Here is a 17,069-nt window from a genome sequence, read left to right as displayed (position 1 = left end):
GACAAGAGTAGGACCAAAGGAGGGAAAAAACCGCATTTGCCTTCCTGATTGAACCAGTGTGTAAGAAAAAGAGAGAAAAAGATTCTGGTGCACATTTCTCCCGATGTTTATGGCAGCGTTATCTACAATAGCCAAATTATGGAAAGAGTCAAATGTCCATCAACAGAAGAATGGATAAAGAAGATGTGGTGTGTGCATACAATGGAATATTACTCAGCCATGAAAAAAATGAAATCTTGCCATTTGCAACAACATGGGTGGAGTTAGACAGCGTTATGCTGAGGAAGATAAGTCACTCAGAGAAAGACAAATACCATATGATTTCACTCACATGGGGAATTTGAGAAACAAACAAAAAAAAACTGGTCATAGGGGAAAAGGAGAGAGAGGCAAAGGAGAAACAGGCTCTTAACTATAGAGAACAAATGGTACCAGAGGGGACGGAGATTAAGAAGTGTACTTATGGTGATAAGCACCGGGTGTCGTATGGAAGTGTTGAATCACTAAATTGTACACTAAATTGTATACCCAGGCCAGAGGCACACCTGGGTGGTTCAGTCAGTTAAGCATCTGTCTTCAGCTCAGGTCATGATCCCAGGGTCCTGGGATAGAGTCCCACATTGGGCTCCTTGCTCAGTGGGGAGCCTGCTTCTCCCTCTGCTTGCCACTCCTCCTGCTTCTGCTCCCTCTCTCTCTCTCTGACAAATAAATAAATAAATAAAATCTAAAGAAAAAAATTGTACACCTGAAACTAATATTATACTGTATGTGAACTAACTGGAATTTAAGTAAAAACTAAAAAAGAGAGAGAGAAAGAGAGATTCGGTGCACATTCCTTCCTCCAAACTTCCTCCCCATCTTCCACTATTAATGCAGGCATTCTTATTTGGTGTAAGTAAAAGAAGGAGGGAGAAGAGCAATTACTTTCCAAGTCAGGGAGCAACCGTATTCCACTCCTTCCTCTCTATTTCTCCTCCCGCCTTCCTCCCTCCTAGAAGTAGTGTTGAGTTTCCATTCAGTGATAAAAGATTTACAAACTCTTGAACACCGAAACCACAGATGCCCCTCTCTGCTAATATCTTCCAAGGCCTGACTTCAAAAAAGATCCTGACAAAATTACAATTCTCTTTATTGTATTAGGAGATATGTATAAAATACATATTATCATTTTATTAACCTTCTTTATTGAACAGTAAATTTCACTGCCATATGGCAAGTCGTTTATCGTAGAAAGAACTGGCCTCTATTTCAAATGAGGTTCCAGAGTGCCATTCCACTCAGCACAGTACAGAATATGTGTGTGTGCCTTACCCCCACAGCTGCCACACAAAAACGTGGTACAACTCAAGGCCAAATCATCAAGAAGGTAAGTGCCAAGCTTGGGACTGGGAGGCAGAAAGGGTGAGGACATGAATGAAGGAAACAAAAGAGAAGAGAAAGATGATGAGGAGCCTGCCCTGGAGAATCTCAAAAGAGAAGAAAGGAAGCACAGAAAAAAATGGTGAGGGGAGGAGGGGAGGAAGCAACAAGCCAGCAGAAAACCACAAACTATAAATCCTACAAGACAAAGTCAGTTCAAAGGAGAAAATGTTACAAATAGCAAAACAGATGGTGGAATGGAGAGAGACTCCTGCAACTCGGAAAACAGGCTTCCTTTCCCATTGCCACCAGCTCTCTCATCCCACTGCCTTCTTGCCACCTGTCCCTCGTCCCCCTCCCCCACCCCACCCCACCCCACCTCGAAAGCCTTCCCTGGCTCCAGCCGCAAGGAGAATGCCTCCCCACCGGACTTTGGACAGAGGCGCCTGTGTCTCCCCCATGGCACTCAACACGCCCAAGTATAACGAGCTATTTCCTTGTCAGGCTCCCTGATATTCGATGAATTCCTAAGAGCCAGAAGCCACATCTTAATATCTGTACCTCCCCAGCCCAGGACGGTACCTGGAAATAACAGAGGCTCAAAAAGTATTTTTAAAATGTAGAACAAATTCATGAAACCTAGTCCACCACAAAGCTACCCAGATAGCAGTGGCATCAGAGGTCAAGAGAGAGAAGACAGAGGGAAATGCAGTCCTACTATGTCCCAGCACCAAACACCCTGTCCCTGCTGCCCAGGGCAACAAGAGGCCATAGAAACGTTTCTTCTCATAGAAATGAACGTCCACCCAGAAAGACTGGCTCTAATTCTCCGCAGATCCTGGTTCCAATCCTGTGCTGACCTCACCCCACTGTTATGAGCCTGGAGACCGATTGCTTTGCAAAATCAGATGTGCGCGCCTTCTCCAGGAAAAAGAACTTACTCTGAATCTTTAAGTCAACTCCTCAAATTGTCAAAATACTTGTATGATCAATTTTTTTTTTCTCCTTTGCACACAGCAAAGGCTCCTCCCCGGGTCATGTCTTCCCAGTGTTTTGATTTCAACACCCCACGCCCCTCCCTCTGCCTGCCAAGAGGACAGCAGCGTCTCCCCATAGCCTGGCCCAGCCTTGTTTTCACACACAGCAATCCCGATGGTGGGTCCAAGGAAGAGCTCTGGGGCTGGCCAGTCCTGACGCTCCTACCCTCCTTCAGGTACCCGGCACCCAGAGCTTTACCTCTTCCTCACAGGGGGAAATACACTCTGACCGAGCCTGACCCTTTCCTGCTTCCTCCCTGTGAAAACCACAACTACAGTACAATCAGTCAGAGTCACTAGCCATTTCAGAATTTTCTGGGGGGACCAGAAAATTTAGGTGACTCTAAAGATGTCTGACAGTTCAAGATCCATTATAGACAAAAGGTGATTAACAAAATAAGCACATTTCTAGAAACTTCTTATCCAAACAATATACAGTTGATCCTTGAATAATATGAGGGTTGAGGGCACTGACCCCCATGTAGGGGGAAATCCACATACAACTTTTGATTCCCCAAAAACTTAAACTACAAAATAACTCTACTATTGACCAGAAGCCTTACCGATAACAGTCGATTAACACATATTGCATACTATATGTCCTATGTACTGAATTCTGACAATAAAGTAAGCTAGAGAAAATAAAATGCGATTAAGAAAATCAAAAGAGAAAATATAGTTAGAGGACTGTACTGTATGGAAAAAAGTCCACATATAAGTGGACCCATGCCGTTCAAACCCATGTTGTTCAAGGGTCAACTGTATATATTTATCTTCATAGAAATAAATATGTATATGTCTATATGTATATATATTCCAATTTTAGTAAGAAAAAGCATTGATTACACCAACATTATAATAATCAGGGAAGCGCACATCTGAGCTGAAGGATCACTACTAACACTTACAAAGTCCAACAAAAGTGTTGGAGGACAGCGGGAGACTCCTCCAGGTTCCCGGAGACCACATCTGCCTCCGTCCACAAAGAGCAGCTGCATGCTCTGTTCTCATCACATACTGTACCTTCCCCAGGGGATTCGGGAATGAGCAGTGCCTAAGACCCTGAGAATGCAGCCAGGCCCTAAAGTCTGTGCTGGCAAGGAGGTGAGAGAGAGAGAGAGAGAGAGAGATGTTCACTCTAAAGCATGAAACACATACCTGGATGTTGGTCCTGCCAACACAGCCTCCCCACTTTCTGGCTTCGCCCTCTAGACGCCTAAGAGATAGAGCTTCTAAAAATCACATCTTGCACGTCACTGCTTCTGACCCAATTGCTCATACATGTTGTCCCCATTATGCATGTTTCATAGAGCCCCTGGGTCTACAGCACACACCACTGACAGACAGAAGCTGTCACGCTGCTCGATTGCTTCTTCTTCAAAAGGCAAATCCTTCTGATGGGGTGGCCCCTATTCCCAGCAGGAGTCCTCTTTCTAGGGCTGGTTCCAAAAGTCAGCCTAGCCACTAAGCGGCAGAGACGGAGGTCTGTTACTTTAGAAGCCGAAAGTGACCTCCACAGGGGCATCCCAGGTAGCAGATGGGCCAACAGCTGCTTTGCCCATTAAGATATCCTGTTCTTGGCCTTTGCTTTTTTTTTCCCCCAGCAATCTGACTGCCGAGTTGGTCTGTGTGCAGGGGTGGAAGCCACCTCCTCTGCTGTCTCCCCATGACTCAGGCAGTGTGTGTAGGGGCTGGGCAGTGGCAGCTCTGCAGACCTCAGTTGGAAGAATGAGTGCAAGGAAACTGACTCAGGCCAAAGACCTCCCTAGAGAAACCAGGTGGTGGGAGGAGAAGGCTGGGAAAGGAGGAAGTTCAATTCCAGAAGGGGACCAGCGGTGCCAAATGGGTTAGTGTGGAAGACTTTAGCTCCAGCCCCGTGTGTGCCAGCGCAGCTCTGAGTGGCCTTTGGAAAGAGTGGAGAGTGAGAGCCCCACAGGCAACCAAGGATTCTGGGCCATCACCGGAATGAGGTGGTTATGATAATAACAAAACAAGAGCATGGCACAGATTCGAGCCGCAGCCCCCCAAATCAGGGGAAGCAGGTCACTTTGGATGGCCGTCTTCCTCCCAGTCCCATCCATGAATCTGAGAAATTGCAAGAATCCAAAAACTTCACAGTACCCAATCACTCCAATATCTATGCATGTAAAGGCTCATAGACCCATAGCAAAAGGCAGAGCTGCTTCTGTGATCTGACCATCTTTCTAAGCCCCGTACTCAGTATCTTTCCAATCCCGCACCTGGGGTCTCCAGATGCTCTTTACCAAGCTTACACCACTTGCACACCGCCGGAAGTTTCAGTGAGTTGGTGTCATGAGCAACCTTGCCTGTTCTGCTCCATAGCACACATCAGGGCAAACGGGTCACCCTGGGCCAACAGGGAAATGGGAAAATTGAGAGATTTTCCCCAACTCAGCTCCAAGTGAAACTCCACTAGAAACGCCAGGCTCCAAACAGGTGCTCTAACTAGACTGCCTGCTCTGAATGGACTGGAATCCGCTCGAGCAGAGGCCAGGCCCAGCACAGGAGAGTACAGGAGAAGCAGCAACGAAGGACGGAATGCTCCCGGTACTTGACTGTCCTTTTCATTTCAACCACAAAATATCCCAAATGATTCCCTCCATCCCAGTCCAGGTTTTCGAGGCCCAAGACGGAGGATAACTGAACATGCTACCCAGAGGAAATGAAGCCAAGCTCTGAACTGGGTTGCTTGCGTCACCTTCCAGTTTTACAAGAAGAGAAAAGAAGCCTCGGAGGGGATATCTGAAAGGATTTAGACGCCCGGGTTGAATAGGGGCGGACCTTTCCCGACCCCTCCAACACCATCCTCAGAGCGCCTCCTATCAGCCAAGGAGACACACTGCGGCTCCGGGGCGGCAACTTCCTGGGTTCCGGCCCCTCGGCGCCTGCTCTACGAGGCGCTGATTGGCCACGCCAGGCCAACACCTTCTGAAGGAGGGGGCGCTCCTCCGACCGCCCACGTGCATTCATATGCACGTGAGCCGAAGCTCCCCGGAGCCTAGGAGCGGCCTGTCCCTGTAAGATCCAAAGTGGGAGTCCGAAGAGATCAACAAAATTTTAACCCGGGGTCACTTGTTTGGCACAAAGGGCATTTGGAGAGCTAAGGGCGGTGACCTTAGGAAAATGGGGCTATTGGGATCCAAAGAGGTGACAGATCAACTCACCTGCCTGGTGAAGAGGATGGCTGTGTCCCAGTACTCTGGGTGTTTGTCACTCACTTTATTCAGCTTCTTCTGCCAGGCGCAGAAGTTTCGCAGCGTCAAGGCCGCGTTGCCCGTGACCTTGAGCCCTGTGTCGCGGTCTCCAAGAAGCAGCACCTTGACCACGACGATATCGATGGGGTTGAGGATGCTAGGATGGCGGTACAGTCGTGCCGCCGTGGCCAGCAGCGTCAGCAAATAATGCTCCAAGTCCGCGCCGTGGAACTTGACCATTGACTCGTCCGCCACCACCAGTGTCTCCACGTACCGCGGGATAGACACGAAGCGCTTGGCGCGCCCGGACCTCCGCCGACTGCTACTCTCTCCTAAACCGGACCCCCCCTTAGGGTCCAGCGCTTGCAGTATGGCGGGGTTCCAGCCTGAGGCCACCCCGCAGCGAGAGGTGGGATCTCCGGGAGGCCCGCCGGGTGCGCCCCGGCGCTGGAGGAGGTGTGCGCCCTGGCTGTTGCGCGGTGCCGCCTGCGCGCTGGCGTTGGGGAGCGGACTAATGACATACTCGGCGCCTCTGTAGCCAAAAGCTCCTCGTAGACCCCCGCACAGGCTCATAGCGGCGAAGGAATCTGGCTCTGCATTCACGTCCCCAGAGTAGAAGCAACGTCGCAAGTCTGGAGAGTTACCGGTGAGCGCCGGGAAGCGGACGCCCAGATGCTCAGTGGCGAAGGCGGGCGCCAGGAACTGAGCATCCAGAGTCAGGTGTAGGTAAAAGTCCTCCTGAAATGCTGTGATCTGAAGAATGACTCCCTGATCCCCGGAGTCCTCGGAACCCCTCCGGTAGTGGCGGCCGTTGATATCCGGGTCCAGTCGGATGGGGACCACCACCTCCTGATCTGGCTCTGACCCGCCAGCGGGTCCCCCGGCGAGAGCCAGGGTTAAGATACCCAGCAGAAGCATGGCGCCGGGCAGCGCACCGCCGCGCTCTCGGAAGGGTTCGGCCCAGCTCCCCGGCCGCCGGCGCGTCTCCTGGCACACGGGAACCACCAATGCTCCGGCGCAGTCCGTAGCTCCCAGAAAGCAGAGCAAAGGGAGGGAGACTCCTCCCAGAGCAGGGAGCGTGCACCGAGCAGCCCGCGCCTCCTACCTGTGCCTTTCCAAGCAAAGAGCGCCCTGGGAGCTTAAGTACAATCGCTGTCAAGTGCAAGGACGGAGATTTGCAGCCCAGAGCTAGAGGGAGGTGCCGGGCCGCTTCTTCGAACCGCAGCCACTCGCTGCGCCGCAAACCAGGCGCTGGGCGAGCCTATTAAAAGCCCCCTCCTCTTTGGACTGCCCAGTCAGCGCCCCTCCCTCTCTCGCGTCCCAGCCTCCCAAAGCTTGCAGCCCCGAGCCTCCGGGGGCCACCGGAGAACTCGGTCCCGCCTCCGGAGCCCAGAGCCGCTTTGGCGGGGAGGGAGTGAAGTTGAGCTGAGGCAGGAAGCGTGGGCTGGCTAGAGAAACCAGCGCTTAGTGTCTCGGTTAGCATTTTGCCCTCGCGTTATGCCCCAGTGCCCCCACACATCAGTTACTTCTGTCCCGACCGACATCTGTCTGCTCCCTGGGTCCAAGCCTTTCTCTCAAGGCAGGCAGGGTCAGGAGTTGGAAAGGAAGACTCCCCACTGACCCACTCTCCCAGGCTCGCCTCATCCCCCCACCTTGCAACATCCCTGATGTTTCTTTACCACGGTGTCCCCTAAAAGATCCAGAACCAAGAACGGCCCCTGTAAATGTCCTGTCGTTAGAAGGGCAAATTCCCAGGAATATGGAGAACCCTTCTCAGACCCAGGGCCCCGTAGGTAGGGCCACCATCTGCCCAGGGGCAATGGTGTGTTGAACAGCTGGTGCCCAGCGTTAAATTTTCAGGGATTTGGGCAGTTAGTCCCTCCCCATTCAGGGACATCACAACAGGATCTTGAAACAGGTCCCAGTGGGAGTACTTACACCACCAAATGGGCAACTGCTATCACCCAGGGCTTGGGGAAGGAAAGAGAGCCATTGGACCAGCACCAGTGCCTGGAGGGGATGTGGGGAAAGAGGTTGTCCTCCTGCCTGGGAAGGGCTGAGGGAGGGCTGACTGGCAGGCAACAGGGAAATCTGCCAGTACTTCCTCCAAGAGTTTCTCTCATCTGATCCTTGACCAGGTGTCATTTCGGGCACTGGAGGGGAAGGCTGGGTGTGGGTTGATGGGAACAAGATCATCAAGCCATGAGTTCCTATCTAGTTCTGATGAGCCCTGTTTCAGACACTGGTCCCCAAGAGGCTCTGTACCTCTCCATAAAATCCACTTCTTTCTTCTGACAAGGAAGAAATGCAAATAGAAAAAAGGTTTTCCTAGTCTTTACTAATACCTAGAAAGTCTTTCCAGAACCAAAGGCATCCAGTTGAGTTTGCAAGAAAAGAGGATGGGAAGTGGGGGTAATACAATGATTTGAAGCATAAAGTGGGGTGGGGTGGAATAAATTTGGAATTTTTTTAGGGAATGGCTCAAGTAAACAACTCTATTATTATAGGAAAGAGAATGCTGGGACTGGTCTATCAGTCAAGAGCACTTTTTGCCCATTATCTTCTCCCCATAAAAGACCCAGCCTTCCAAGAGCCCTGTGGTGCCTTGGACCTGGAAGACTGCTCAGATACCCATCATTCTCCTGGGCCCCTCTTCAATTGAGATACACGGGGCTGAAATTCATTATGTGTATGAGTAAGAGATGGGTGTTTATGCTCTATAAAGGCAAGGAAGCATGTGTATACAGGAGGATTGTATGTGAGTGAGAGGGGATTCAAATTTACAAAGGCCCTGTGTGTTTGAGTATTTCAAGAGGGCCTATAATTAAAGAAAACTCAGACAAACCAAGGGCAATCATAAGTCACTTATTTAGGGCAAACAATTGTTTTCCTACACCCAGCAGTTTTAATGATGGGTTACGAGCTTTCCAAAGACATTTTACTTTCACTGTGGTAAATGGGGTTGGGTAAGACCGTGGCATGTCAATCAAGATGGCAGGCTCCACCTGTGTGTCCTGCTTCCCCTTCCCCAGTCGTGGCCCAGCTGTTCTCACCACTGGGCACAGAAACCAGCCATGTGGACTTTCTCAAAGGCATGGACGTGCATTGAGCGCTTACTCTGTGCTGAGCACCGCACCAAGAATTTTATGAGCGTTATCTTATTTCATGCTTGTCTCTCCCCTCTTGGAGGCTGCAATTCTGTAAAATTGCTTCTGCCAGAGGTTTCTAACCAGGATTTAAGTATCTAGGGATATGCTGAAATGGATTACTAAGAGCATTCAAGCAGAAGTCGGAACTCAGCATCAACCCTCCATTTCCATCACAAATCTGATTTTCCGACTCTTAATTTTTTCATCTGTCAAAAGACGAAGGATTATCCTAAATCAGAGGTCTCCTCTCATAGGACCAAATTAGAAATTTCTGGTCTATATGATAGCTAAGGTCACTTCCAGATCAAACACTACATGACTGTTTGAAGCCTATGGAAGGCAACATTGCATGATGATCGAGAGCCCAGGGGGACCCTAGGATGTGCATCCTTGCTCCACCCACCTCAGTTGCGCAATCTTGGGTAAGAGACTGTACCTCCCTAAGCCTCAGCTTCTCCAGTATGTACAGTTAGGATAATACTACTACCCTTCTCCTATAGTTACTTCAAAGATTAAATAAGTTAATCCTTAAAAAGTGCCCAGACATGCTTAGAAACATTAAAAATGTTTCTTGGGGCGCCTGGGTGGCCCAGTTGGTTGAGTGTCTGACTCTTGGCTTCAGCTCAGGTCATGAACTCAGGGTCCTGGGATGGAGCCCCACATGGCCTCCATGCTCAGTGGGGAGTCTGCTTCCCCTCTCTCTCTCTCCCTCTGCCCCTCCCCCCCATTCATGCACTCTTTCTCTAAAATAAATGAATCTTTCAAAAAATGTTCTTTAAATATTATCTAATAGTTAATATTCTCATTAGCTATTACTATTATTATTATTATTACCAAGCCTTACTTGGCCCTCCAAGATGACTGCCATCATCACCTTCTGGTGATGCTAACACCAGAAAGAAGTCTTCTGGTATTGCTAACAGGGAAGGGATGGAAATGAATGGGAGCAACCTCTCCCAGCCCTGCTCAGAAATTTCCCATGTCACTTTGGCCACCCCACTTCCATATTAGGACTCTGCTACTGCCACCCTCTTGCTTCTCCCTATCCTCCACCATCTTAAGATCTTTGAGAAATAAAGAGCAACTCCTTCTCCAAAAGAAAGACTGGGGGCCTCGTCCATGCTGTCAAGTCTAAATACTTCAGCTTGGCCAGTTATGCCCTTTGCCAACTAGGCAGACTTCTTCCTGCCCTTCTGGTCTCCACCCAGGTTTGCCACCTCCTCAGAGAGGCCTTCCTAGTCCACCCAACCTAAGAAGCCCCAAATCATGACCACGATTCCATGTTCTATTTTCTTCATAGCATGTACTGCTGCTTAAACTTATTTATTCACTTGGATCTTTACTTCTTTATTGACTTTCCTCCCCCACACCCCGAGTAGAATGAGAGCGGGACCGTATCTGTCCCATTCACTGTTATCTCCCCCAGGGCCTAGCACAGTGCTTGGCAAATGGGAGCTGTCCATTCATAGTGAATGAAGAAATTGACTCAACCCTAGTCCCAGCTTGGTCGCTCACAGTCTATGAAACTCTGGACGAGATACTTCATCTCTGAAATGGAGATGGATTAGACTATCTTTTAGGAGAGTTTGGAGTGCCTGACACACTGCTCCCATAATTATTAACTCTCTTCACCTCTGACGGAAACCTTCGCCCAGTGCCCTAGTTACCTAACCCCCTCATTTCTTGGCTAAAGCAGCTGAGGTCCAGAGGGATAGTTACTTGTCCAAGGCTACCTGGTCAGCTACTTTGCTCCGGACATAAAATCATTTCTCTTTACCCTTTACATAAAAACCTGGCTCTAGCTAAATTGACTAGCTTGGCTTCTTCTGGCCAAAAGCTGTTGTTTCAACATGAATAGCTTCGTGTAAGCCATTTCCTCCGTCTAGGATTTCCTCTCAGTCTCCTCAGTGCCTGTGTGTTTCACTCTCACCTCCTCCAGGAAGCCACGTAATGTCATTCACACAGGGCAGCTTTGCTCCTTGTCTCTCATTTCCTGCAGGGTATGCTTACTCCATTTCTAGCATAAAAATATTCTTCTTGAGCTTGCCCTTTTGCTAATTAAATGTTAAATCGTTTTCCTGGACTAGGCTATGGCCACACAGGACTAGACAAGAAACTCATCAAAACCAGGACTCCCTTTACTTTTATGTCAACCTCCATGACAGTCCCCAGAACCTGTGAGACTGCTTGGTGGAGCCAGGTGGGTGCAGAAGGTTCCAGCTAGAAAATCAGCCCAAAAGGATGATGCATGGAGGCGTCTACAGCGGACGCAGCTACAAGGATTCGGTTCGGAGACGTAGACTTCACTTCTTTCCGAATGTGATTATTCAAGGTGAGGACCTGCCTTCCTGGAAAATCAAGCATCATGGGCTAGCTCCCCAAATGGGAGAAAAAAATCAAGGAGAAAAGAGAGTGGGTAGGTGAAGAAATACGAAATAAGTTCTATGGTCTAGGCAATATCTTAATGGGGAGGGAAGTGACTGAAGGAAGTCTTCCCATTCCTCAAATCAGAGAGTATTAATTCATTGGTTTACCAGGTTAGGATTCAGATTAGGTTGTCACAGAAAATAGATTGAAGAACTTACCATTTTGTGTGTCTTATGTCTCCAGCATTCTTTGTCAAAGATCTCTTAAAGTCCCAGATGTGTTGAAGTACTCTTCCTGGAAACTGTGCCACAGAGATGGCCAAGCACACAACATCTAGAAAAGGCGTGGGTTCAAGGAAGCTTCTTGGAAGACTCCGGGTGCGTTAAGCCACTGAGCCGCGTCCTCCACTGGCTTCCCCCAGTGCTGGATTCCTTGGCCGGTCTTCTCCCAGATGTAGAGACAGCTGAAGCAGCTGGAGTTTCATCTGAGGCCCCATGAATTATAACCCTGGGCCGGGGTCCATTCTTCTTTGCTCAGAAGAAATGTTTAACTCTATTTTTCCCCTCTCAGCCACCCACTCTGATTTGTTCTCTGGGGCCAAGTATTTCATAGAAGGCCCTCTGGTTCTTAAGTCCTGTATTTGTTCTCTTGGATGCTAGGAGGTTAGAACAAAGGGTCCTGACTTGGCTTGGGGAAACTCATCAAATCATAGTTCCAGGTTGCCTCCTGCTTATACCCTGAATCCCCCCTTATCGAGTTTTAAATAACAGCCACTACCCTTGGATCTCAGGCTTCCCAATTTAACAATTCATTCTATAGATTTACACACACACACACACACACACACACACGAATGTAAATTAGTTTGGAGTTTTGGGCTGTTGAGGATACAGCTAGCATTCAGGTTGGTGGAAGAGGAGGACCTAGAAGGGAGAAGAAATGAATACTAAATCCTCCACTCCTGTCTGGGGATTTAGAGAGCAGTTTTTTTCTGCCAAACACTCTTCCGTCCACTCTGCTCCTCCCAGTATACCCTTTTCCCACCACCATCAGCATCCAAAATAGTAGCTTCAAGATGTGAACTTAAACTTGAGCCTCAGGCCATGTACCACCATTGGTAGTAAAGCACCCACTCTCCCTTTCAGAATGTTAGACCAGGCTGCAAAATAGAATGCACCATTCTTCCTAGCTGGCTCTGTTTTCTCCCACCAGTGCGTTCTTCTCAATAAAAATACTTGAGGGGCGCCTGGGTGGCTCTGCTGGTTAAGCATAGGAGTCTTGGTTTCAGCTCAGGTCATGATCTCAGGGTTGAGGGGTCAAGCCCTGTGATGGGGGTCTGCGTTCAGCGCGGAGTCTGCTTGAGATTCTCTCTCCCTGCCCAAATAAATAAATAAATAAATTTAGGGGTGTCTGAGTGGTTCAGTCAGTTGAGGCTCCAACTCTTGATTTTGGCTCAGGTCATGACCTAGGAGTCATGAGATCGAGCCCCACGACAGGCTACGCACTAAGCATGGAGTCTGCTTAGGATTCTCTCTCTCCCTCTCCCTCTGCCCCTCTTCCTGCTCGTGCCCTCTCTCTCTTTCTTTCTTTCCCTCTCTACCTCCTTCTCTCTCTCTCAAAAACGAAACAAAAAATAAATAATAAAATTAAATAAATAAATAGGGGCGCCTGGGTGGCACAGCGGTTAAGCGCGTCTGCCTTCGGCTCAGGGCATGATCTGGTATTAAGTCCCAGCCCAGCCTGTTTATTCTGTACCCCACTCAGCTGCCACTCTTCCAGCAAGACCTGCCATCTGCATGTGTGCACAGGACCCCCCTCACTCCCATCATGGGCACGGCCCTCCTGTCCCATCGCATACTCGCACTACACACAGTTCTCTCCTTATCTTCCTTCCGTATACACACTCCTCACACTCCTGGGATACGTGCTCACAGGCTAGTTTAAATAGGATTTATACAAACACAGTGACTTGCCTGGAAGCCGAGCCCTACTCTGGGTCAACAATGAACTTGATGGCCCCAGTGTGGCTGGTCTACTGTCTTTGGAACCTTTGCAAAAAGGCACAGAGAACACTCATAACAGAGGAGTATTATTTAATTTGTCTTACGAGAACATTTTTTTCCCCCTGTGGTATTCATTTTCACTTCCTCCCCTCCACGCGATGGCACTATGGGGACTCAACTCATTGGAAGTCAGCAGAGATCACAGTTTGCTCTGATGTGATTCTTAACCATTTGGAGGCTGTGGAGAGGTCATAAATACTGTGAAACCTCATCCCTGAAAAATACCCGGGCACGTACATGCACTCAAAATTTGGCCCATAACTTTGGGAGAGTTGTACTCTCAGAAGCCCATTCCGCAACCCCTGAACTATGCCAACCAAGTCCTACCCACGCTCAACAGGAAGAAGCCTCTCCTCACCTGTTGTTAAAATACTTGAAAACCTGGGGCACCTGGGTGGCTCAGTCGTTAAGCGTCTGCCTTCGGCTCAGGGCTTGATCCCAGGATCCTGGGATTGAGCCCCACATCGGGCTCCCTGCTCCGCTGGGAAGCCTGCTTCTTCCTCTCCCATTCCCCCTGCTTCTGTTCCCTCTCTCGCTGGCTGTCTCTCTCTCTCTCTCTCTCTCTCTCTCTGTCAAATAAATAAATAAAATCTTAATAAAATAAAATAAAATACTTGAAAACCAGATATGGCTGCTCCAGGACCTGAGCCTAAAACACCAGCCCTTCTATGACTGAGAGATCAGGAGCATGGAACCGTCAAGCCGACTGCCCAAAATTGCCAATCTTCAAGCCAGGGCTCAGCCCCAGCTCGGTTTGATGTTGGGTTATTTGGGGATGCTAGTTAAATGACCCAGTCTCTGGGAACTTTGAATCCCTTGCTCATGAAAGAGCAAAAATATTCTTATTATCATCAGTAAGAGCACAATGAGCCCACAGAATAAGTAGCATTATTTGGGCCTCTTGTAATTAGAAAGTACGATACAGTTCTCACTTTTGGAGTTTGCAATTTATTTGATTTGTTCTGCCAAAAAAAAAAATAATAATAGTAGTAACTGAGGTGAGCTGCCGGCTCTTGTTCTCTTCATGTAGGGAAAATTAGGGGGTAGGCACAGAGCCTGTGGAAACCCAGGGCAGCCAACCCCTCCTGTCGGCACCATGCCCCTCCACTCTTGTCTCCTCCAAGCATTCGTGCCCCGTCCCCTCCACCTGCTACACTCCCTGTCTTCCCCAGCCCAGCCCCCACCCTGCTTTCTGCCCTCGCTCTAATTCTTCTCATGTGTCCTCACTTCCCTTCCTCAAAATTTGTTGCTGCTTGCATCTTAATTTACACTTAGGTGAAAACAACAGATAACAGTTTTAAAATGCTCCCCATTCACATATATTTATACTTTAAAAGTATCAGAGTCTTTTTCAAAACACAGTTCTGATGGTGGAATTTCAGACAGGGCCAACAAGGCAGGCTCTTGAAGAGGGGTGGAGGGGGAAAGGGGTCTCCCAAAGATCTTCCCAGGCAAGGTCACCGTTAAGGTTTTGAGGGTCGTACATAGCCCAGCACTAGGGGGCACAATTCTCATAAACAAGAAACACACTACCTGCCCAGCAACGGATTCCATCTCTCCACCCTGCTCTCACCCATCACACTTCTTACTGGACCCAACAGGTTGGGAGTTTCTTACTAAATCTCCCAGGACGGGAGGACTTCCACTTAGTAAGCTGTTGGCCTCAAATTTTTTATCTGGCTTCTCATTGACAAATGCTTTGTGGAATTCCTACCTCACCTCTCCCTATCTCTTATTAACCTAGTCAATGCATATTGCCTCATGTCGAGCTTCGTGCCTCTGTTTCACTCTGGAAGTGAAGTGAGTAGGCAATGGGGAAGGAGCCATGGATATCATCATGGACAGCTCTCTCACCGAGGTGAGAGCCGTGAGCCCAGAGTGGCAGAGAAGATTTCCAGCTGAGAGCCCACAACGAAATATGCATGAGGCTTATAGGTGTCAGTTTTCTCTGATCCTCAAGTACATCAGAAATTATAGGGCAGAAAACTCTAGTGTTTAACAACGGAAGAACCTAAAACTAGACCTTGACCCAGATTAGTGGGAGAAGAAAAGCTGCTTCGGGCTCTCTGGGCTCAGCCCCACCTCCCACCTGAGTGTGGGTCCCAGAGCAGAGCCCAAGGCCTCCAGCAGACCCCACTCTTCTCCCACCTTGGGTTCCAATGCTCTGCTAAGAAGCCAGATGTTACCTCCTTCATCAGGGCTTGCTGCTCTTCCCCAGCCCTTGCTTCCTCCTTCCTGCACCTGCATGCAGCTTCCCTCATCACTTCTGACATCACCAAGAGGTGACGGGATATGGTAATGTCACCTCCTCGCCACCCTGACAGGAGCAGCCCTCCAACTTGCCCGATACTTTCAAGCTGTGGTTGATGAGAGTCCAAACATCAAGTTCCTCCAAGTCGAGATTTCTCCTTTTCCCCCTCTTTCTCTCCCAGCTACGCAGGAATCTCCTCCCTCCCCTCAGGACATCCCATGCTGACATTTTGAATCAGCCAACAGACCAACTGCAAGACACTTGCAGACTACAGAGCTCCGCTGGGTGCAAATCACTGCCTTCCATAGAGGAAAACCAAGAGTGCTTATTGCTTCTGGAAGGGCCCCAGATGTGGGAAAAGAGAGAGCAAGATTAGTGATTGGATAGGCAGATTTCACCTGTGCTCTTGGAAGTGTGGAGAGAGAAAAGTGGAGGAATGGGGAAACTGAAAAGAAGAGTAGAAATTTAAACGAAAACCCTTAATTTCACATATATTCCTCCAGCAGAGTGCATTCTGACAGCCTCAACTACCCATCTCGGCATTTGACTCCCAACTGACAATTCCTAGCCCCCATCACTGCTGAGCTTCCATGACACCCCAGTCAGTCCCCACTAGGCCCAAAACTAAACTTATGAGTCCCTTCTCTGCACATGCCCTACACAGCATACACATACTTGCATCCCTTCTTCTTCCTGTTTTCCCCAACTTGGCCAAAGGTACCTGTATCCACCTCACCCCTCAACTAGTCAGCCTTATCTTCTCCCCACCCTACCACACCCCTACAGGGCAAACTCAAAGAGGTCCTAGTGTATTCCTCTCCATCACCCCCACCACTTCCTTGGCCCAGGCCCACACCATCTCTGGAAAGCTTGTCCTGACAGGTCTCCATCTTTCCAATCTCTCTTTTCACACAGTCTACATAATTGCTAGAGCTGTCCTTCTAAAAGACAAATGCCACATTGTTACTTCCCTGCTTAAGTCTTTAGTGAATCTTCATCGTCCTCTGGAAGAGAGCTCAGGCACCCAGGGTGGCAAACATACCCTCACACATGGGCCCAGCTGACTCTTCCAGCTTCATTGGCGTCCACCCTGGGCAACACCTTACACTCCAAACCTTCAAGACTCATTTTCCCAAATGCAAAAGTTCGTGTGTGTGTGTGTGTGTGTGTGTGTGTGTGTGTTTAGAGAAAGAAAGCATGGCTTAAAGTTTGGCCGCCATCGTAAACAGCACAGTAACTATCCAGACCAAGAAGTTCATGACCAACTGACAACTTCAGCGGAAAAAAATGGTCATGGGGGTTCATCACCCCGGAAAGGCTATAGTACCTAAGACAGAAATTCGGGGGAAACTAGCCAAAATGTCCAAGCCCACCCAGATGTCATCTTTGTATTTGGATTCAGAACCCATATTGGTGGTGGCAAGACACATAGCCCTGGAATGGTTTAGAATTCCTTGGAGTATGCAAAGAAAAATGAGCCCAACCATAGACTTGCAAGACATGGCCTGTGTGAGAAGAAAAAGACATCAAGAAAACAGTGAAAGGAGCACAAGAACAGAATGAAGAAAGTCAGAGGGGCTGCAAAAACCAATGTGGTTGCGGGCAAAAGTGAGCCAGAGATCAGATAG

At 48.9% G+C, this 17,069-nt stretch overlaps 1 protein-coding gene and 1 pseudogene across 1 annotated transcript in view; one reads left to right on the top strand and one right to left on the bottom strand.

The window, feature by feature from the left end:
• The window catches only part of ADAMTS15 (ADAM metallopeptidase with thrombospondin type 1 motif 15), a 25,730-nt gene extending 18,603 nt beyond the window's left edge, over positions 1-7,127 (bottom strand). The window contains exon 1 of the mRNA XM_002912683.4: positions 5,582-7,127. Coding sequence (XP_002912729.1) covers positions 5,582-6,529 — 948 coding nt within the window. The 5' untranslated portion in view covers positions 6,530-7,127. The remainder of the gene's footprint in view (positions 1-5,581) is intronic.
• On the top strand, positions 6,528-17,069 carry LOC109489214 (annotated as a pseudogene).

The sequence above is a fragment of the Ailuropoda melanoleuca genome, chromosome 8, assembly GCF_002007445.2.
Source record: "Ailuropoda melanoleuca isolate Jingjing chromosome 8, ASM200744v2, whole genome shotgun sequence".
Taxonomy (NCBI): domain Eukaryota; kingdom Metazoa; phylum Chordata; class Mammalia; order Carnivora; family Ursidae; genus Ailuropoda; species Ailuropoda melanoleuca.
This window is presented reverse-complemented; position numbering and strand designations above follow the sequence as displayed.